Genomic DNA, 24027 nt, shown 5'->3' on the forward strand with positions numbered 1-24027 from the left:
AGGCCTATGGACCTCTAGAAACTTCTGAACAACATCAGCTGTCAATGTCTATTCATTCAACACTATGTGGTGATAATAACATTACTACTAAATAGTAATCTGGCTGTGATCTACTGGTTATCTACTGTATCTACTGATACGGTATCTTGTAAAGTGGCTTGAGGATAGGGCTTGTGAGGCCAGTGATAGTTACAGATATACTATTATATGTTTTACAGGTGTGGATGGGATTCTGTGTACTATAGAAATGTGTTTAACCTGAAGTGTCTGTGTAAAGGTCATGCTGATTAAACAGAAGATGGGGGCTAATGAAGGGGACCTGGATGTGAAATAATTCACATCATTATGTCAGGCATGGCTTTTCACGTGTGGTGTTCAAGTCTGATAAAAGAGAGCAAAGTGTATACTGAAGGCCTACTGTGTTAATCTAATTTGATAAGAGGCGAAGTACCCACACATTGGTGTGTGTGGAATCATAGTATTACATAAGCATTACTCATCTTATCAAATTCACCCATCATAGAATCGTTTAGATGCATCTGAATAGTAGTGTTGTGTATCACGCCTTCCTAATATATGGGCACGTTGACAAAAACTCTAGTTCCTGCAAAGGCAAGGCTTGAATAATGTCTCCATATACATGCTGTGTGATTACAGTGTGAGTGATGCCTTGTACTTACTCTCTCTCTCCCAGGACTAGATTTATGATTCAACACGTAATCATGGCTCACTCTGCTCCACAAACAGTAAATCTTTAGCATGGAATTCCTCCGTCCTTCAGCATCGCACCCTAATACGATACGCCCCTACTATTCTAGTGAAGCCCACGTATAAGAGGAAGACTAACACACCATACTGCAAATGTGTCTCAGACATTATCTCAGTACATTGTATGCTTTCAGTGTTTCATATGGTAAAGAACACCAAATGTACGTGCAGTTGTCATTTTAGTTACAAACATCATCTCATTGTTACTTGGGACTCAGTCCCAGATGCATCTCACTCAGACACAGATCAAGCAATGCATCATATACAAAAGAGAGATTTATTTTTGACATTTTTCCATTCTCCATTTTAAAAAAAACATGGGTATTTCATCTTCACCAAGGGTACATCTACATCCAATGAAAATACTGTGTACATCTGCCCAGATAGCATCCTCATCAACCCCTGGTAGTACCCTCATCAACCCCTGGTAGTACCCTCATCAACCCCTGGTAGTACCCTCATCAACCCCTGGTAGTACCCTACCCTTGCCCAAATGTGTCTCTCTGGCTGTGCTAGAGTGGTGCTGTCAGAGAGAGGAACCGCCCTGTGAGACTCCTAAGGAAGCTCCAGACACCCCTGGAGTCTCAACCTCAGTCTGGGTCTGGGTCTGGGTCTGGGTCGGGGTCTGGGCGGGGTAATGGTATCCGTATCTCTGGTGCTACAGAGCCAGTCTTTTGATGTTAAAGATTTTGACAGAGTGGTCAGCCCCAGCACTGGCCAGCTGGACCCAGGAGCTGTCTGTGCCTTCACCCCTCTCCTCCTCCTCCTCCCCCTCCCCCGTTCCCCCCTGGCCAGCCCGACCCACCCTCGGCCTCCAGCGAAGCTTCTTCACCGTCAAGGCGTGACTTTGTCTAAAGGAGGGAAACTGTTGTCAAGGAACCAACAGATGGAGAGGGAAGAGCAGTGACATACAGTACAATCTAGTCACAGTGTATCAATCAGTTGTTCTTACTATCTCAGGCATGCACACAAACTTTTTTTCCATTGATGAGGTACACATTTTCAAATAATAATTTCTGAAAATGCGCAGATCTTGCCAAAAAGGTTTCTGAGCCTAGCAATAACACCAAACTGGTGTAACAATACGTCTAAAGAGTTGACCATTTCCACAGAAAACATGACAGTAGCTCTGGACTTCAACAGTCCATAGATTTGCAGTACCTCCTTTTATGAATCACAAAGTGAACTGGGCAGACGGGGCTATACACAAAGAACCCGTTGATTACACTTTCTCCACAGTGCGGCTCAGTTCAATGGAACCCACCTGAGGACACGTGTACTGCAGACCTTCAGTAAGAACTGTGTACTTACAGACATAATAACACCCGTCAGAAAAGTAGCTGTTTGGCTAGTGGAGTAGTTTGTCAGTAAGAAAAGGTTTGTCAGTGTCTTTTGTGTTTGAGAACAAACAAATTGCAATGTGTCAGGAGAACGTTAGTTTATGGTTGTCATAGGTGCGTGTGTGCGTGCGTGCGTGCGTGCGGGAGTCTGCATGCGTTTGTTAAGGATACGAGACGTCCGTCTCTCCGTATTTGCTCCAGTCGGTGCCTCCGTCTCCAGCGCGCTCCTTGCAGGGCGTCCACTTGTACAGCAGAACCCTGCCATTATCCAGCCCCACCGCCAGCAGGTAGCTATGGGACAGAGAGCACAGACACATCAGAGAATCATATACACCACTGATATGAGATGGGGGGGAAAACCCTACACAGTCCCATCACAGTAACTGCTGGGCATTGTCAGCAACCTCCAAAATCTACAGGCCATGGAACCAAACAGAACAAGGCCGGGAAATACATGTTTAGTTTTTTTATGGAGGCGTAGCAGAATCCCAGAATCAGAATGAGAATTGCTTTTTATTACCTATTATCTAGTGTACGCGTACACTGAGTAAAATTCTTAGGACATTGGCATCGCAGCAGAACACAAAATCAACAATAATAGAATGAAGTGAAATAAGTAAGGTAATTAACAAAAAAAGTCGAATGAGGTAATAAAGTGATGCTAGTTGTACTACAGCGGACCAGTCGTACTGCAGTAGAACAGTAGTGCAAAATGCTGTGCAGGTTACAATGAGACGAAATGCAATATCATACAATATGCAATATATAGTACGATATGAAGCAGTACAGGAAGTGCAAGTCGTAGTAGTAGCATCATGTACACTGCTGCCTTGGGCAGTGTTGACATGGTGTGGGTGTTGGGGAGCGTGGTACCTGTGGTCAGAGCAGGGGACGGGGCAGAACGCCACAGCGGTGGCCGAGTCGCCAACGTCCAAGATGGAGGAGCAGGGGCGGATGACAGGAGGGGCGTCAGGGTTCACACTGGCCTCAGAGCTGCAGTCTCCCCATATGATGACCTGGACACATGGACACACACACAGACACACACACACGGGGACACACACACACAGAGACACACACACAGAGACACACACACGGACACACACACACGGACACGGACACACGGACACACACACACACACACACACACACACACACACACACACACTACAATGTTTAGCAGTAAATGACATTCGTACCATATAGAGCTTGTTTTATACCCCCCATGGACATCAGTGCATGATTACGCAAAGGTCTGATGTGTTACTCAAGTTAGGATTCAGCACTAAATGAATAGCTATAATACAGTCCCTTTATCTCAAACAAATGTGTTTGACCTGTGAGGAATATTACCTTCTTGTCACGACTTGATGTCACAAAGTACTTGTTGTCGGAGCTCCAATCACATGACCAGATGATGCGTGTGTGTACGGCAGTGTCCTTCCTGGTGTGTGTATACAGGGAGAAATGGGGCTCTGTGGAGGGAGATAAACATATATATATATATATACATACACACACACACACACACACACACACACACACACACACAAACACACAAACACACACAAAATGTGTGACATTTCTATATATCTAACTTGCATGCACATCAAGCGTAAAGACTTCTTCACTTAAATGATATCCAAAACCTGGTTTCTGGCATGAATCAGATTTGATTTGATTTGTCAAAAAGAAAGAAATAAATAACATTTTTAAAAAGGCTGTCAAAACTGTGCATCACTACTCTGTGGTAACAAAGGGTCTCTGTACCAACAAACAAGGGAACCTCTTTACTCCCTTTCTACTCGTTGATGTTTACGACACACGGCAGCCTATTTTCCTGTCACCGTAATTCCAGCCAGTCTATTGTTTTCCCTCTGTGTGGTTGTTTGTATTCTGCTGGCTCTGTGTGCCTGTGCCGGCCAGCCGGTCTCCAGACAGACCCCTACGCAGCCGTCACACACTGGTGCCACCTCAAATCCCTGACTAATAACCTTTATATCTCTCACTCTCTCTCACACCCACACACACACGCACACAGACACACACACCCACAGACACGCACACAGACACGCACACAGACACACACACACACAAACAAACTGGGTCTGGCTGTGTTGTCTGGGGCTCAGGAGGGAGACCAGCGGTCCCTGTCCAGCTCCAGTCACTCTCAATCCCAGTCTTGGTGGGGACCGCTGTCCAGCCCCCTGATTGGCAAGTCCAGACTGGTTAATCAGAGAGACACAGAGAGAGAGAGAGAGAGAGAGAGAGAGAGAGAGAGAGAGAGAGAGAGAGAGAGAGAGAGAGAGAGAGAAAGGGGGACAGACAGAATGAGGGAGGATGGCGAGTGGGAGGGAGGGAGGGGAGGACGTCTGTTTGATAGAGATTTCTGGGTGGCTGACGCGAGAGAACAGCGATAGGAGGGAGGGCTGTTTGATCAGCACTGACATTGCCTAAACTCCCCACGTCTGCCGGGCCTGGGAGGAGTGTGTGTATTAGTGAGAGTGTGTGTGTGTGTGTGTGTGTGTGTGTGTTGTGCGTGTGTATGTGAGCGTGTGTGAGTGTGTGAGTGTGTGTGTCTGTGTGTGTGTGTGTGTGTGCGTGTATGCGTGTGCGTGTGTGAGTGTGTGTGTGTGTGTGCGTGCGTGCGCGTGCGTGTGCGTTGTGCGTGTGAGTGTGCGTGTGTGTGTGAGTGTGTGTGTCTGTGTGTGTGTGTGTGTGCGTGTATGCGTGTGCGTGTGTGAGTGTGTGTGTGTGTGTGCGTGCGTGCGCGTGCGTGTGCGTTGTGCGTGTGAGTGTGCGTGTGTGTGTGTGTGTGTGTGTGTCTGGGCCGACGCCACGCTGCCTGTGAGTGATTCTGGTCTCAACTGGAACAGACTGCAAGCCGCCACGCTGAGGGGGAGTCCCACTGGGGCCCGCGGCCCCGCAGGCAAATAGGGAAAGAAAAACAGTCAGTCCGCTGGTTAGTCAGCGTCAACGGCCATTTACCTGACCGCCTCGAAATGGGGATGGATACGTTCTATGCTGCCAGTACGACGCCTCTATGCCCAATTGGGCTCTGGGCCCTGCCATTCGCTAGGTTTTCCTGTGCTAGCGTGTTTTAACAAGCTCGGATCTGCGACACTCGCCGACTGGACCCGTGACGCGACTAATTATTTGGGATGGATTTTCATATTTGAGTGTCGTTCCAAATTTTAACAGTGAATTCATATCATAGTCATCGCCGAGTTACGAGGAACATGGTACTATACTCTGTACAATCTAGGCCTATTCCCCTTTTGAAAAACTGCCCATATGGGCAAGAACTACGCTTTTGGCCACGACAGCATTTGACACGGATCTGAGCTACCGAGCTCCCGAACCGGACCTTCGGCTTCACCTGTAGGGGTGGGGTCGTCCCGTCTCCATAGCGACCAGGTCCTGTCCCGTGACACGGCCAATAGGAAGCGTCCGTCGGGAGAGAAGGCCATCTGGGTGACGGTGAGGGTGTGGCAGGGCAGCGTCTGCAGCTGTCTCCAGGAGGTGGCGCTCCAGAGCAGCAGGCCCGCGTGCTCCGCCTTGGACGCCTGCCACAGAGAGAGGAGAGAGGAGGCTCGATGACACTGTGTGTTTTCGAGCTCCTCCGTGAAGTTGGCCGAGGCAAACAACTAAATCTCACTTGGGACCGGATTGACAACCGTTGAAGGTTGTCCACCAGACTCTATGTCTAACTCAGCAGCTATGTTGTGTCGGGATGTGTGTGCGTGCCTGCATGCTAATCTGTATGTGCATGTGAGTGTGTGTACTACTCACCGAAGACTTTATTAGGAACACTATACTAATACTGGGTAGGGCCTCCCTTTGCTCTCAAAACAGCCTTAATTTTTCACAGCATTGATTCCACAAGATGTTGGACACATTCCTTTGCGATTCTGGTCCATAGTAACATGATTGTGTCACGCAATTCCTGCACATCTTTCAGGTGCACTTTCAAGCTGTGAATCTCCCGTTCTACCACAACCCAAAGGTGTTCTATCGGATTCAGATCCAGTGACTGGGAAGGCCACTGAAGAACACTGGACTCGTTGTCATGTTCATGACATGTCATGTCATGTTTGAGACGACTTTTGTTTTGTGACAATTAGAAGATGGGTAAATTGTGGCCATGAAGGGATGCAAATGGTCAGCAACAATACTGAAATAGCCTGTGGCATTCAACCATTACACCACCTCCACCAGCGTGTACTGTTGACACAAGGCAGGTTGGGTCCATGGATGTCCACGGGTGTTTCTCAGTGAGAGAATGTGTGTGTGTGTGTGTGTGTGTGTGTGTGTGTGTGTGTGCGAGACAGTCCACGACGCTTCAGAGCAGACGACAGTGTGAGCTGGAATGACTGACAGCCATGTGTGACCCTGGCCTTGTACTGTACCAGGGGATGGGCCGGGCGACGGGAGGGGAGGGGAGGGTTGGCGAGGTCAGGGGAGGGGATCCCGGGCGACATGGAGAATGTGCTTCCCTTCATACTGCTCTGAGTGATGTGTCAGAGGGGCTAAGCAGCGCTGCAGGCCAGCATTAGAACATACACTAACCATCAATGTGTCATCATCAGCAGGCTCACTGTTCACAGTCCAGGCCTGAGAGCAGTCAGACTGACTCCGACACAAAACACTCCATGCAGTGTGTCACAGGGGAGAACAGGACGTGGGAGGTGAGAAAGAAAGAGTGACAATTCTTCTTGTAACTGACTGAAATGGTTAAGTAAAGGCAGTCAGAGAAGTGGGTTCTGTGTGTGTGTGTGTGTGTGTGTGTGTGTGTGTGTGTGTGTGTGTGTGTGTGTGTGTGTGTGTGTTTTTACACTAAGCCCATCTGTTGGTTTGCTTCGCAACAGTTCCCCCCTCCCAGACGTCTGGCCGCCGGCCTTCCTCTCGTCACACTACCTTACATGCAGACGCCACGACCGTCCTCGCGCTGTCGGACGCCAGACAGAACATCTCAAAGCCGTGTCCATACCTGGAGGAAGGGAGAGGCGAGGGGAAGGAAGTAATGAGTGCTCAGTCACCGATAACACTGCTCAACACTTGAAACGACAAAACAGTTCTTTGAGCGCGACTCAAAGCAGGGCGTTCAAAAACACCGAAAAAATATCGCTTCTGGTGTCATCGCTGCCAGGCACTATGCAGCGACATTTGGATGCGAGAGAGATTTGATATTCAGAGTTGCCACTCAGACAGGATGTGCCAAGACACATACCTTACTGGTAAACAAGGAGACAGAGTGTGAAATTAAATGATCTACTCTAACTGACAGACTGCTCTCTCTTTCACAAATGAGTAATGTACTGCATAATGATTCAAACCTGCCTCTAGTTGGCTGACAATAAGCTAAGTGGTTTTAAAGGTGCACTTCAGCACTTTTTAACCTCATGTTCATTATCTCCAGCACCATTCCAGTGTCTACGTTTGTAAAAACTGCAAACTGACCTCTTGTTATGATCTTTTTGACAAAACAAAAAGGTACAAAATCGTATTTTTTTCACATATGTAGAGACTGGGTAAAAGTGGTGAAGTGCCACTTTAAATGTCAGGAAACAGAAAGCAAAGAAATATCCTAAACTACCACCAACCATTCACATTAAGATTGTTTTAATGGAATCTACCACAAAATAGTACTGCCAACATATGTGTTAAATTATTCAATGCATTTCTTGTCAAATGGGAGTACAAACTGCTGTTCTACAACACAATGGCTACATTGCCAGTGAAATGTCACAGCCATACGTCATCTTTATGTGGGATTGATTGGTAAATGGATTTAACATTGGCCTCAAATGGAGGCAATATATTCTGCCCAGAAAAGGCTCAAGGGATGTGAGAAATCTGCATTCTGATTGGTGGGAAGGCTCTGGGGCTCCAGGGGCTTTAGGAAGTACAGACATTAATCCTCACAGCGAAAGAAAACAAAACAAAACAATCAGGTTATTTTTTTCTGTAATATGCACTATACAAACCATCATGGTAGCTGGGGAACGTGGTGCTGACACAGTGTTGGGTTTACACATGCTTTAGGAACGGTACTGGGTCAAATACCTGACAAATAGTATATAGTACTTGAATGTAATTGGAGCGTGCTTGATTTAGCCTAGGGTTTTCACTGTTGGGACTATTCCAATGGTTACTTTGCACCAGGCCAACTAAAATCAACTAAATCTGTATTTGACATCCAAATGTATTTGTCTGTGTGTTTGTGGGCTGCGGGGATACTCACAGCTTTTGGACCTCAGGCCATAGTGTGTTCTGGAGTAGGTGGTCTTCTGGAGGTGGCTCTAGACACACACACACAAAACAAAAAAACATAGAAAATAACATAGACATAGAGTCCAAATCATTACACGAACAGTGTGTTAGAACTCAAAATGAGATCTCCCAATAAATGTAAATGTTTTCCAAACAGCCCGTTTCCAATTTACAAAATGAGGATTATATGCAAGTGGCTCTTATTATTTTTCTTGTTTTGCATCCCGTCTGTTAAGCAAGTGAGAGAGAGGGGAAAAGAGAAGAGGGGGAGACACACTGGAGACATGAACCAGACTGGAGAGCAGGATTGACCGCCCCGAGACAATGTTCCCTTCTCTCATATTCACACAGCTCATCTTAGCATTTAGCTCCAAAAACGTAGCCCTTCAACTCGCTATTTCTGAAAAGCTATTTTCAACAACGGTGCTTTATCTTCAATTTTCAATGGCTGTTAGCGTTGAGGGTGTGCTGAAAATCACATTAACCCCCTCTCTCTCTCCACCCATGCCAATCTTCTCCTCCTGACACACTTATGCAAGCCTTCCTCTCCTTCATTTCACATGTAATTGAATGCCCCCCCCCCCCCCCCTTTTTCTTTTTTTCTCTCAGGCTTCCTGTTTCCCCCTGATTATTCCCTCCTCTCAGCCCTGGAGAAGCCAATCAGAGACATGGCATTATTCTGTTAACAACTGTGTCTGCCTCATTGCTCCACTCATAGCCTGGAGTCACCAATACCTTAACTTTACAATCATATAAGCCTTCCTTCTAATTATGATCTCAGATTAAAGGGCTTTTTCAATCACGTTGACAGTGATTGCCACCATTTCGCCTCAAGGCAAGGTACCCTTTAACCCCCCCCCCCCCCCCTGCCCCTGCCCCCCCGCCCCACACACACACACACACACACGTCACACACACACACTCTCTCTCTCTCTCTTATTCTCCAAATCACTCACATCCTCCTTGGCTCTCTCACCCCCTAAAGCCCCAACTCTCCCTCCCTCTCTCTCTCCCTCCCCAGCGCTAGTAATAACATTTGTATCTGGCAGTTCTGATTCCTGCCCCAATTCCCCATACAGGCATGTAGAGAGCAGGGTGAGCACTGTTAATAACCAGTTGTCATGATGCCTGCCTGGGTATTATTGTCCCTTACACAGACATCTCCAGGGACAGGGAGAGGGAGAGGGGGGGGGGGGGAGGGGGGAAGACTAGGGGCTGCAATGAGCCTGCCTGCTGGGAAGAGAAAAGTATGGAATATATGTTGTCATGGTTTATGAGGGGGTCTTCATAGGCTCTGTAAGATTAGTAGCTCTGCATGCTGCAGATGGACGAATGAAGTACTGTGCATGCATATTGAGGTGAGTGGGGTTTCACTCTGTAGTACCATTGAGGGTGAGGGGGTGGAAGTAGGACTCCTGGTATTGGTCAGATACGCCGCTGAACCCCGATTTCTCTCCTTCTTCATTGGCCTTGGGCAGGAGATCAGCTGTTAATCCAAAAATAATAAATACTCAGTCTCCATTTGAAAGCACAACATGTATCTATTTGATTAACCTTCCGATAGTGTGTTGTTCCTCTCTGTAAATGTTAAGAAAAGTTGGATGTTGAATAAAAGCGTGAGTGCATTGAGGCGAGACTGGGTAGTAGTCTGAAATACACACCGTGAAACACAGCCTTGTTGGACAGCCCAAGTGCAGGTGTACTGGCTCCCTCTGGAAGGTCTACAGTGTCCTGGAAACAGAAACACACACGCGCACACACACACACGCACACGCACACACGCACACGCGCACGCGCGCACACGCGCACACACACACACAGCGGTGAGGTGTCACAGTGAGTTATCATATTCTGGATACCTTTCAAACAGAAACAGCGGTAAGCAGTTGGCAGGAAGAGTGGGAAACGACAGCAGTTAAACAGGACTGTGATACTCACACTGGAGGCCAGCAGCTTGTCAAGAGAGGTACCAGAGATGTTGGCAAAGTTCTCCACAAAGTTACGCGGAGCGCGGAACACCCGGAGGACCTTCTCGTCCGCCCCGGACACGAACTGGAAGCGTCCCACCATGGCCAGACATTGCATGTCGTAGCCGTGGATCTGCGGGCGCGAGATCTCATGCCAGGTGGTCTGCAGAGTGGCACAGAGGACAGGGAGAAGGGGGATAGTGGTGGCCGAGTGGATAGTGAGTTGGACTGGTGATCAGATAGTGGTGGCCGAGTGGATAGTGAGTTGGACTGGTGATCAAAACCCACCTGGGAACACCACCACTGTTCCCTGTAATATCTAATTGTAAGTCGCTTTGGATAAAAGAGTCTGTTAAATGGTTCAAATGTAAATGGAGAACTCAGATAGGAGCATATCAATGACAGAGGCATGGCAATATACAAAGCTCAGAGAGCTTTAGCGGTGGTAGATGGATAGCGCTAGCACTAATGGTGGTCTCAGCAGCGGTCCTAATCTTAACACCCGCATAATTATGTTGAAAACAGGTTGCTTACTGTGACTGTGTCCACCACACTGTCTAGAATTGTACCTAGCTGCATGAAGCTAAAAGTTATTTCAACAGCAGCGGAGTTTAGCAGACAGGAAGATCAGTTAGAAGAATAGTCATTATGTGACTTTGATGAGACATAGACCCCCCCCCCCCCCAACAAAATGTTTTAGCAGATCTACAGTACATGATTCGCGTGGATGACTTATTTTGAAGTAAAAACTGCTAATTTAGCAGAAAGGTGACAAGTTTGCACCCCTGAACAGTACAGTAGTGGTATGACAGGGCTCTATAGGGCCTATGGTGGTTGTACCTCTGTGCAGTCCTTCCTCCTCCAGGGTGTGATGAGTCTGGTGGTCTGGTCTGAGCCCACACTCACAATGAACTCCCCTTCAGGGTCCCAGCTCAGGTCCTGGACCGCATTGAAGTGGCCCGAGATCACCACCCCAGGACACCACTTTCCCTGGGAGACAACAGCAGGTCAGAGGCCCTCAAGAGTCAGGCCTGACAGACATCCTGATATATGATTATGATAGCACCACATAGGGGCTCAATTCTATTTTTAATTCACCTCCCGAATTTGGTGGGGTTTGTATATTTTTTTCAGGGCATTTACGCTTTATTGGGATATAGACAGTAGAGATTTACATGAAGGATGGGTGAGAGAGAGGAGGGATGACATGCAGGATAGGTTGGTGGCCGAAATCGAACCAGGGACCTTGCGATTATGCGATATGCGCATGAGTGTGCTACGCCACTAAGCGCCCCCCAGAATTGGTGAAATCTCAATGGAATTAGATCCCCAAACCTGGCTGTAATGTAGCATTTTGAGGTGTGTGAACAACCGGACTAGACTATGTTAGCAAGTTGAGCTAAAGCCTAGGCATTAGCCTGATTCATAGAACCCCCTACACGGTACACTGGCCAGGCATCTCACTTCACTGCCTTGGTTGCGGTACCAGAGGTGTAAGGCTCCATGGAAGGCGTGAGCCACGATCATGGACCCATCTGGACTCATCTGACAGCCGTAAAAGCCCAGAGTGTTCCCTCCTACTTCTCCTACGCGCACCTGGAGAGACAGAGGGCGGGAGGGAGAGAGAGACAGAGAGAGAGATACAGAGAGACAGACAGCGAGAGAAGGTTCAATAATCATCCAAACCTATGATCCTGGTCCACCTGGACCACACACACACACACATAACTGGCATCAGCTGTGAAACAAACACTCCATTTCTGGGTCAGAACCTCAGTCACTTCAGTCTAAAATAAGACCGATTTAGAAACATTCTGTTTATTTGACCCGTTTGTGACCTGAATCTATCAACATGAAAGCCCACTGCTGCAGACACTGAGTGATAGGAAGAATTTGGACCGCAAGCACTTGGGACATATTTTTGTTTGCGGATGAACAGTCATGATATCGGGCATCTGCACACAGCCATTTGAGATGTGTGTGTGTATGTTCAACATTTCCGTTTGGATTCCACCACTTTGGACATCCACTTTGGTCAATACACATAACATTTAGATCATGACTAGACATCTGTGCCCCTGAAAGACTGTACTCCAGACATCTGTGCATAGGACTACAGTACATCTGTTCTCTCTGTCACTCTCTCTAGTCCAAAGGGTGGGCGAAAAGAACAAAATCACACCAACAAGCCTGATGAGAAATGATGCAAAGCGGGAGTTATGAGGGGTGGGATACATGGGGGATTTTTTGGAATACATTTGTTAAATGCGATAACGAAGGCAGTCACAGCGCATTATATCGTATTATATGAATGGCCTCAATGAGCCAAAGCTGTAGAATATACAGAAGGATTTGGACAAATTGGATTTGGGTATGAGCCTTTGACCTGCGAGTAGTGTTGCTGTGTACATCATACAATAGTGTTGACCTCAGTTTGGCCTCTTCATGACAGATGCTAGGTTTTACATGATCTGTAATCTCAGCAGCGCCTACTAATAGATATAATAATAACGAAAGCGGTCCTTTAGACATCATGACCACCTGGTCATTACTTAGATGATGGTTCATGAGGCAGAGCAATTAGGCTTTGAAATGAAACATTTTCAGTTTCAAAACTCTAGTTTCTAATTTGTCAAAAAAAATAAAATAGGATGCTGTTTTTTTCCAAAGGGGTGGGCTAAGTCAATCAGATTTGGACAGTTTCCTGACAAAGTCATTTGCCAATAACCAATAAACAAATAAAGATGATTTAACTGGTAAACAAGCGCTTTTCTTGCAGAGAGAATTCTGGGAGAAAAGAGGATTATAATTGAGTGATAATGTGACATAATAACAACCTTTTATGCAAATGTAGTGTAAAAGTTACACATGGATTCAACCTGCTTCCAACAATTAATATCCATGAAGAAACAATATTACAAATCAAAATAACAGAGACAGGCTGTATTAAAAACATTTCCAGTGGGCTGTGTAATCAGTGGTATTTAATGTGGGATTACGGTGCAACACAGAAATCTAATTTTCTCTATACATTCCTCTAAAATTCTCTTTACACTTAGCAGTCGTGGTATAAGGGTTTGACACCTATACAGAAACAACCCCTGGCCCCTCCTACACACCCTGTAGATCTGTGATAACAGGCCATATAAACGTCCTTATAGCACCACCGAAGCCTAGGAGGAATTTTTGGCTTTGTAGTTAAAGTGCTTCACAACGACAAAAGTACCTAGAAGCTATTCCAAGACAGGTGCTTGGACTGACTGTCCAGGAGAACATAGCCAAACAATTCAAGCTTTAGAGGGCCTTGGGGGCCTGAAAGCTAAACCTGGCACAAAGGAGACATCAATTCAAATCCATACCAGCACAATTCACCCGAGAGTATTTTCTGCTCTTTCAGCAATATGGTCTGTTTCCAACCAAGGCCATCCAATATCTGTTCAAACATCAATTAACTCATGTTCTTAAGTAATATCACATTCTACTACTGCTGTTGAAATGCGATAGATTGTCTCGAAGGTTAAGAAATACAATGTTTCCAGCGCCACCCCATCCATCAACTCAGACCAAGGTCAGAATTGAAGCTTGAATTTGAATCAACACCAAGGTACACCCTGGCTAGCCAGATGTAACATAGCAAGGGGCTCCGGTGACTAACAATGTCCCCCGTCAGGCGGCACCCCACCATTATTTCTAGTCTTAAGGCGCTCTAGCCATCGATGACCTTCAAAAGACACGTTCCCCCAATGATCCTGCGGTGGTGATACAGTGGAACTAATGACGGCGATAAAGCCGCACGCTCACTTTGAGTGGCACGCATCTCCACCAGCCATTCTCATCTCCACCAGCCATTCCGGAGATGGCAGAGGGAGCGATGCAACATTAAGCAGATTGATTTCGAAATTCCACATGCAACGGCTGCCGTTAATCACGTGCAAAAAAACTTGGGAGGCAAAAAGCTGTCATCCGTCTTGTTTACGAGAGGAGGAACAATATGGATGCGAGGCACAGTGTGTGCCTTATCGCTAGCCAATGGGATTGGGGGGGGCGCCTGACTGACTCTCCCCAGCCAATGGGATGGGGGGGGGGGCCCTGACTGGCCCCTAACCCCACCTCGCTTTAAGTGCCTGTAGAGCAAGCCTCGACCCACAGCGGTGTGTCAACTGGTGGCATCATGACAACAATAAGTCTAGTGGTTGGGGAAAAAGCACGACCAGGCTGCCTCCCGATGTTACCCCTCCAGAGCACTACTCATCGTCATGACTGGCCATGAGCAACGCCCTGCTGCCCCGCCTACTGCGGTTCCTAATCCTCAGCTGCTAATTGTCAGTGTGACTCGTTAGTACGCTGTGCTTTACCCCACGGTGGGCCCAGCCACCCCACTGTTAGCCAGCTCGCCGCTAAATTTGACCAATTACGCTAATCATCGTGGACGGGGAGCGGAGCGGGGCTCCTTTGGAAGCGTGCTAATTAAGACGTAGCCACGCTCTCGTCATTTAATGCCCCCGGCCTCCGCTTCGCCAAGCCCAGTGGCGAGGGCTCTTTGTTTCTCGTCCGACCTGATATACGTCTCCTGACACACAAAGACCAGGGAGAAGGCCTACAGGGAGTCACATTGGCAGAAAGCTCGAATTTGTGACCAAAACTCTCTCTTTTTGTGTTTGGTCTTTCATGTCTGAGTGCGTTTCCGATTCACTGGAGCTTGTAAGTCCTTTTTTTAAGTATGAAGTTTAGATTAATAACACCCTTTTTGTCAAAGGACATTACAGTTTGAATTACGCATTTTACCTCTTAAGCTGTCAACTCGATGTGAGCCTGTGGAAATCAGCCATTAGGCTGGAAATCATTTGAGATGTATGATAACAGACGTTGGCTTCCTTTGTAGGCAGGGAGCCTGTCAGTTCAAAGGGTTCTCCCCCTGTTTGAAAAGCCGAGAGAGGGGAAAACAGTTCACAGCCCACTTCATATAATATGCACTTTCACAGTGAACAAAGAGGTTATTCCAGATGTGTTCCTGTGCATGCTGTGTCCAATAGGCCTGGACAGAGTAATTATTTTATTATTTTTAGAGGTGGGACGCGATTTTAAAAAAAAAACTATTTAATTAGAGGCTTTATACGCTTTAGACGTAATTAATTAATCACATTTTAATCGGATATCAATATTTGACACGAGAAGCAACAGTTTTCAATTCAAATGGATTTGGTATATGAGTGAATAATGAATAGACATATACCTAAGTTTAAAGCAGCAAAATCTTATTTTAGCTACACAGACCAACAGTTCACACAATATACCTAACCTAATGTTACACTAACCCTCCCCACCCAAATATTCTTGGTCAAAATAATAAACAGACCAACAGTTTAACATTAAGTGCCATCTAAAATGGTAACAACAAAAGAACAGTACCCTTCACAGTAACAACAAACCCATTGGTCTCAGGACACCTCTAAGCCCACTACTTCTTCTGCTTCTTCTCTTTCAGCCAGTTGCTGAGACAAACTAGCCTGTTTACATTTTCAGAGCTCAAAGCTGCCCTCTTTTTTCACACTATGTTGTCTGCAAGGGAGAAAAGTCTCTCACAAGGGACAGAAGTGGCCAAATAGAAAAAACAACAACAACAAAAAAACGATAAAAATGTGTTTTAAAAAGTTAACAAGTTATTTTTTCTGTAATCGATATTAACGCGTTAAAGTCCCAGCCCTAGTTATTTTCCCATACAGATCATTCCCCAAGATGTGCAGCTTTTGGGTTAGAATGACAACCTTCCTCTAATCAAAGAGCTGGAGCACCAGTGGTTGTTTCAGATCTTAAATCAAGCTCCTGATGTCAAGATGAGGCCTGGAGTGTCAGCCAAGGACAGGGGATTCTGCAGACTCTGCCAATCTTACAGTCTTTGTTGCCAGCTACTGTAAGCATGAATGCAGAGATCAAGGGAATAATATATGTCATTGATCATCTGTAGAGTCCTTCCTGTCATCTTGAGTCGTGATGCCACTCAGACCCATGCATGACACTGTAGTAGTGAGGTGAGGGCTGAACTGCTTTGAGGCTCACACAGAGTGAAGGGGAATGGTGAGGAGTAGAGGAAGAAGATAAGGAGACAGAGGAAGGTTATCTGAGACACTCAGTATCCTGTCTCTCCCAGAATTCACTTGCCACTCTTGAAACTAAGGGGCAGATGGGGAGGAGCTGTTTCGCCGTAAAACTTTCCACACTTCTGTTAAATTTAGCCTGGTGTTGGCAAAACAGCAGATGTTCTTAGCTCTGAGCTCTGAAAGTGAGAGAGAGAGAGAGGGAGAGAGAGAGAGAGAGAGAGAGAGAGAGAGAGAGAGAGAGAGAGAGAGAGAGAGTGAGTGAGTGAGTGAGAGAAAGAGAGAGAGTAGAGGTTCTTGCATGTCCTCTGTCTGCCCTCCTTCTGCTGTCAATCCTAGGAGTGATAGCAAGGAGACTGAGAGGACAACCTCCACTGGTGTACACTAGGCCTGCTTAGTCTGGCTTTCACTGACATCATCACAGCTTGTCTAAGCTATATCCAACACCTCAATCAGTGAGAGAAGTGGAAGCTAACAGTGTAAATTACATTGTTACGGGTAACAGATGTGAACGAGACAGTCCAGAGTCAGCCCTCGCCCTACAATGTGGAATTGGGCTGTGAAACAAGGCTGGGTAGAACAGAGATCCCCTGTTGACACTGACCTGCTCCACCCACACCTCCGAGCCCTCCTCAGGAGCCCACAGGATCATGGTCTTGTCCATGGAAGCAGAAAGCAGGCTGAGAGGCTGATGCAGCTCACTACCTGTAGGGGGAAACAGAGCGTCACAAAAAAACAGCAGCGTAGTGTGGATCGATAAATCGTCATGAACGCACCAGTGAATGATGTAAACCAATTAAATATCATAGATATCTCCATTTCTGATATCATGGGCATGTGTTAGGGTAACTGGACTTTTTCAATTTGTATGAAATGATGGATAGATGGAGGAGTGTTCATCATTTCAGATATGGGCTGAGAAAGAGACGGCGAGAGGGAGTCAATGACATGTATTTATTAGTCATCAACTAACTCACTGATTGTGGTACCACCATAATTTTAAAAAAGCGAAATTTAAACAAAAGCGAAAGTCCTTGAACAACAACTTATCTTGTGTCTAGCTGGCATACAGATTGACAGTACCTTTGATGATAGGAGGCTGCCAGTGGACTCCATAGACCCAGTTCTCATGGCCCGCCAGGACTGTCTCAAGAGCCACTGCATACACTGAAGAGGAATCTAGGCAGGAAGAGAGGTAGAGGACACACTAATGACTACAACACCCATGAACCTACTGTTGCAACGCTACAATTGCCCGAACATTATCCATCCAAGAGGCATGTCTTTGATTTTGTATAAATATTGCAGGGGATGATAGTCCCGTCACCTCAGCCAAACAAACATTAAACACAATGACAAAGCAAAACATCTACTTGCCAAGTCAACTGAGAATTTACTAGTGTTATGGTTAGTGTTGAAACCTGTTTTGATTGGATTGACACATTTTTTATTAATAATGAAGCCTATTATAAAACACCTTTAAAAATCACCTTTGCCTGTTACTTCAAAAACGGCTTCTTTCATCTTGATGACGTGTTCTTGGGTGTGGTCCTCTGCGCCAGACTTAGCAAACAGCCTCCAGACCCGGATCATACAGTCCTGGGAACAGCTGGCCAGCAACAGCTCCCCCTCTGAGTAGGTTGCAGGGAGAATGGTAAAAGATGACCACCAGATGACCAGACCTCATTCTATGGAGCAGGCACACTGGTGCTTGAAGGTTACAATATACAGTGGCCTGCATAAAGTAATGGGACAGATTCATATAATGTCCAAATTAAGCACTCATGTTAAATATTTGGTTGCATATCCTTTGCATGCAAAAACTGCCTGAAGTCTGTGACCCATTGTCCCCACCAGACGCTGGGTATCTTTTCTGATGATGCTCTGCCAGGCCTTTTTATAATAATGCTTTATTTGCCATGCAATCAACTTGTCAATCAATTGTTGGAATTTGGTATTTTTTGCTCTAGGCACAGGGTCAGCCATAGTCGGCGCCCCTGGAGCAATTATGGATTAAGTGCCTTGCAAGTGTGTTGTTTGTTGTTTTTGCAATTTTTGCAAGTGTGTTGTTTCAGCAAAGTTTTCTCCTGTTTTCAGCCAATTTTCCTATTACTTTTGGTGCCCTGAATATGTACATGTACATGTATATGTATTATATGTATATGTATAAAAGGTGTGAAACGTGAAACGGATAAGTACACAAATACCCTCAAAATCAAAGCTGAGAATCTATACTTTAATCTCATAGTTTGAGTGTAGAGCTAAAAGAAAAAATGCTTCCCTGTTCCATTACTTATGCAGGGCACTGTATCTACTGGTAAAAGACCACTAGTCAATGTATCTAATGGTAAAAGACCACTAGCCCTGCACCAGTGTCATACATTATAGAAATATTTCAAAGGCTTTGATGGTCCTCTGTTGCTTGGGTGCACGATTCTTGTAACGGTATGGTTGTGGGTTCAATTCCTGCTGGGGGATGGTATGCATATAAAGTGAAATCGAATGAAACAGTGCCTCGGTCATAAAAGGATGGCATTTTTTCTTCTCTTTTATAGTGGAGAGATGTTTGGCACTGATGCATATAAATGAACCTCTCCACAACTCCCAGCTTGGAGGAGGTCATTGACTGAGTAGGATGGGACTAGTGGAGTGGGGTGGTTAAGGATATGAAATAGCTTTAACAAACCCTGAACAGTGCACACTAGTGGAGTACCTTGAAGTGGGTTACACAACCTGTGGCGCCTGCATATTCAAATGGTTATACAGAGTTATGTATGGGCTGTACAGGTCACACAAGGTAAAATAAGACGGAACCCTATAACACATTACTATATAATATTGCCCTTCTCACCCCTGGATGTCCACTCCAAACCCCGTATCCAATCCTCATGTCCTTGTAAGGACAGGACTTCCGTGAACTGGAAGAGATGCAGGAGCAGAAGGTGGCATCAATTAAACCTCAATGGTCATATCGTTGGCCCAAATAATAGCTGTCTTTTTTTTAAATTTAAGCTTACCTGTTCGTCGCACTGTACATATAGATGGACTCTGCAATCGTCCCCTCCGCAGGCAAGTATGGGAACTGCAACAAGTGTACTGGGTTAGTTCTCTGTCATGCTTGCCAAAGCAGGCTGCGTACATTTGCATCCGCCTCATGTTTTTTTTTAAGACAGATTGAGTGGAGGAGGGAAGGGGGTGGGGGCAGAGCATCAAAGAGACGACCGACATGTAAAAGAGAGAGGCGAGATGACGTGAGACACTTCAAGCACAGATTGCATTTTGAATATGACATTCAGTTACAGGCACTAGAGGGGCCAATGGAGATGGATGATACGAGTGTGGGGGGAAAGCATCTTGAAGTGCCGCCGTGGTAACGGCTTACCTCTGCTGCCTGGCAACAGCACCAGTGAGACATCCATCATGAACCCACTCCCAAATGATATGGTATGGACGCACTCAGCTGAGGGGAGAAAAAAAAACACCAGCACAGAATTAGCCTTTATTATACGGCGTGAGTAATACATGTACGGAAATGAATATGAAATGATGCAATAATAATTTGACTCCATACATCAACAACGCGTGTTACTAAATCAACAGCTCTAAAATTAGTCTATTAACTTCTTTTAGAGCAGCAATCGAGGTGAAATGGCTAATCGTTCTTTTAACGGGTAGCCACAGAGACATTAGTCAAAAGGGTGACAGTGTTTTGTTTTTTCTTTCCCACCAGAAACCCAAGAGTCTTCCAGGCACAAGCAGCAACACAGTGGCACCGGCACACCTCTGGCCTACATCAGACAACATGCCGCCGCCGCCCCCCCGCCCCACATCCCCGTTCCTCTCACCCCTGCTCCTACTGTATTTAGAGTGAAATCAACAAGGGCAACATGGAACCAGGGAGCATTCCAATCACCACTCACACTGGGGGAGTACATGAAATTACTTCAGCTTTGACCCCCCCTGCTCATTTAGTCCCTAATTAATAATCGTCATAGAATCCACATCCTCGATACAGTACTCTATAAATCATAATAATAACACTATACAACATAACTGCTAAAAGAGCACTATAGTCTCAATCCATTGGTAAGTGAATGGAGTCATTGAATTTGGTGACTAAGAGATGAGATCTCACTGTGGCTATAACAGTGTTCTGTGTTACTGCTACCATAGCCAACCAGCAGATGTCAGGGCAGGAAGGAAGGAATTCTTTCAGAAATATAAATGTGTCCCCCCCCATGCAGGCATCCCTTACCTTTAGCCCCCTCACTAAGCCATAACCTGACAGTGGAGTCAGATGCTGTGGAGGCGATGAGTAACTGGGAATTGTCCAGGTGAACGGCGTCCACAGCACACACTGGTCCAGTGTGGCCAGTACACTCAACAGACTGGTCAAACTGGGGCAGAACGCACAGAAGCACAGTCAGACCTGGGTCTACATGCAATCCCATAATATATATAAATATTATTTGTTAAATTCAGCAAAGCTGAATCAAGCGCCCCAAAAGACGTAGGTAAAAAGTATGTTAAAGATCATACAAATAAAGCTAGGGCTGTGTTTCGCCTAACAACTTTTAAAAAAATAATAATAAAAAAAAAAAAGTAAGGATTTATGTATTAACAAAAACATGTTCGAGCACAACATGAACCATGTAATCTATTTCCATATTCCTAATGTACCTTCCCATCTTGAGCCTCCCAGACAATGACTTTATTATCCGACCCCCCTGACACCAGGTGAGTTTCTGTACCTGTGACAATAACAAGTGAATGTTTTCAAATTGACAGCAGATTGCACAACATTAATAATAATAAACATTTGTACAGTGTCACAACATTTAACTTGACAATATCCTGTAGCCAGCCTGTCTTGACAAGTACTGATAAATGCAAAAAGACCTTACCACAGTCCTCTCTATGGATCCACTGAACTGTGTTCACCCTCCCGGTATGTCCGTTCAGGACAGCAACAACATTTTTCTCCTAAAGAAAGACATAGGTTGAGCTATCGAATGAATGAATGAATGAATGAATGAATGAATGAATGGTCTTTATTGTCATTGATATAGTACAGGTACCATACAACGAAATTTGGGAGGGGGGGCTCCCCTGGTGCTAGGAAAAAAAACTAAAAACAAGAAGGGAAAAGAGCTGGTTTCCATAAATAAAGGCTATGTACACTATCCACTATACTATACTATACAAATAAAACACTGTGCTGTACTCTATGCTGTGCTATACATATCCTAACATTTCCTATCTCTGAACCTTATGTACCCGAGGGTTGTCATATTGCACCTAGTGTTATTGCACATTAATTTAAAGTGTCAGAGCAGGACGTGAAATAAGTCTTAGCTCTGTAGCTGTCAGAGAAAACACAAGCAAACAGGCGAGATTGATGGACGCGAGCTGTCAAAACCGGCAAAGACAACGTCAGATGCTATTAGCAGGGAATACATTATACATTTTGAAAGCAAGCTACTACCTGTGGGTCGTAGAGCGCTACCGAATGACATGTTCCATATGCAATGAGTCCCCCGCGACCCCAGGAGAGAACGTTTGGGGTTCGATTGGCACAACATGCGATATGGCATGTTTGTATTATGGGGGCCGCCATCTTCAATGCTACACTGACAGAGTTACCGTAACGTAACACAGCCACGTGTCCCAAACGTTCCGCTCTCAGAACCAGTATTCCATCAACGTCGCTAAAGGACAATCCAGGTTTATTATGATAAATTTCGCGAGAAAATTCCGTGTTTATTTTGATAAGTCTCGCGAGATTTATCAAAAATAAACCTGGATTTCCCTTTAGCGATGTTGATGGAATCCCCCCCAGGTCGATTGCCCTCAGCGCGCATTTGTTTGCATCAGTTTGCATTTATTTTCAGAATCAGAATTGCTTTTAATAATGTACAGGAACACAGAGTAAAATCCTTGGGTTCAGGTTCATTCGACATTGCAGCAGAATACAAAATAATGATAAAATAAAGCAGGATATAAAAACAACAAAATCAACAATCAACAATAGCAGGGATCTTATGTTCAGACGTGTCTCTCAGTCATATCTTATGTAGCTAGCTACATTACAACAAACACAATTAAAAACGCCAAAATAAAAAAAACTGCTGCAATGTTTCTGTCGAACGCTCCCAAACACAGCCGCCTTCCACGGCGCCACCTCTATAAATCCTATAAGAAATGTTGGCATTGTTCACGTGTAAGAGAGATTATAGCAAGATATTTATCGATGTATAATTGATTACATTACTTTATATTTTATATTATTATATTATTATTGATTATAGTTTATGGGGGAATGTTCTGCTCAACGTCCTATAACATGGAAACGTGTAATATTCAATTCATGAATTTAATTCACTAATAAATAAATAAATAAAACACTCTTCCTTGTCTCCCATAAGGAGTTCTAGCAGTACATTCATATCATTCTACATTCTTCCAATAAGAAAGATGTAGAAACAATGTGTCTTTTAAGATATTGTAGTGACTACATTATGGGTTCATGTTCTCCTCTTACTGTTGGTTGTGTAGTGGGAGGGAACCAGTTCTGGCACTAGGGGCAGAGGGGAGGATTATTAACGTTGCACCTTCCTGTTTAGATACACGAGTTTTGGTAACCATTTTCTGGTCCTGTACTGAGAGTACAAGTTGTTGTTTTGATTAAACAGTTATCATTACGTTGCCTACGTCTTTCCTTTTTCCTCCGGCACTACACTGGTGACCCGACGTGGATTTTTGTTAACGTAATTGTGTACGAAAACCAGCGACGAACATTACAATCCTGCAAAATGTCCGGGCGAGGAAGACGTTCAAACCAGCGGCAGCCATCACCATCCCCTGTCAGGGTAACGCGTGGTGCGCACACTCCCACTCTCAAGCTACCAGAATTCTGGGACTCAACGCCTGCTGCATGGTTTGCTATTGTAGAGGCACATTTCAATAAAAGTGACATCGATGACGACGACGACCGGTACAACCATGCTGTGGCAATGTTGGGCAGCTCCACCGCGGCTCGAGTGGTAGGTTTTTTGTCTGCTCCCCCGACGACGAACAAATATGAGCGCCTCAAGGCCCTGCTTCTAGAGACATTTGAACTGTCCACTGCGGAGAGGGTGCGTCGCCTATTTGCCATGTCGGACTTGGGTGACGAGAGGCCTTCTGCGAGCATGGAGAGGATGCTAAACCTGCTCGGTACAGAAGACCCCATGATCCTCTTCACAGAGCTGTTCATGCGCACATTGCCAGCTCAAGTTAGGATGGCGCTGGCCAACACCGCCATCATGGAGCCCCGCGCCCTGGCCAGGGAGGCGGACCGGTTCGTCTTGGCCATGCCTCAACGGTCCCCCGACCTGCTCGCTCCCGCGGCCGCCCCGCCACCCGACCGTCGCAGGAGAGCGAAGGATGACGCCAGACCTTCTGGCCAGCAGGGTAACGCTGCGGGCCATTGTTTCTACCACGCCACTTTTGGCGCCAAGGCCAAACGGTGCCGCTCACCCTGCACCTTCGGACCGACGGGAAACGGCGGGGCCGGCGCTCAGTAGTGGCCCTGAGCGCTGGCGT

The 24027-nt window shown here is 45.8% G+C and overlaps 1 protein-coding gene across 1 annotated transcript; it reads right to left on the reverse strand.

Annotated features, from left to right (window-relative positions):
• Positions 1-1228: 1228 nt before the first annotated feature.
• Positions 1229-22060, reverse strand: elp2 (elongator acetyltransferase complex subunit 2; the record flags this gene model as incomplete). The annotated part of the gene is made up of 22 exons (XM_080530896.1): positions 1229-1619; positions 2280-2399; positions 2982-3124; positions 3462-3583; positions 5488-5674; positions 7026-7098; positions 8353-8410; positions 9766-9867; positions 10043-10112; positions 10320-10511; positions 11189-11338; positions 11813-11944; positions 17048-17148; positions 17527-17622; positions 17934-18074; positions 19295-19361; positions 19461-19525; positions 19826-19903; positions 20699-20840; positions 21124-21194; positions 21348-21426; positions 21929-22060. The coding sequence occupies 22 exons, from the start codon at positions 22058-22060 to the stop codon at positions 1427-1429; spliced, it is 2514 nt and encodes an 837-aa protein (XP_080387022.1). The 3' UTR covers positions 1229-1426.
• Positions 22061-24027: the final 1967 nt, after the last annotated feature.

The sequence above is a fragment of the Nansenia antarctica genome (assembly GCF_963989245.1).
Source record: "Nansenia antarctica genome assembly, chromosome: 5".
NCBI lineage: Eukaryota > Metazoa > Chordata > Actinopteri > Argentiniformes > Microstomatidae > Nansenia > Nansenia antarctica.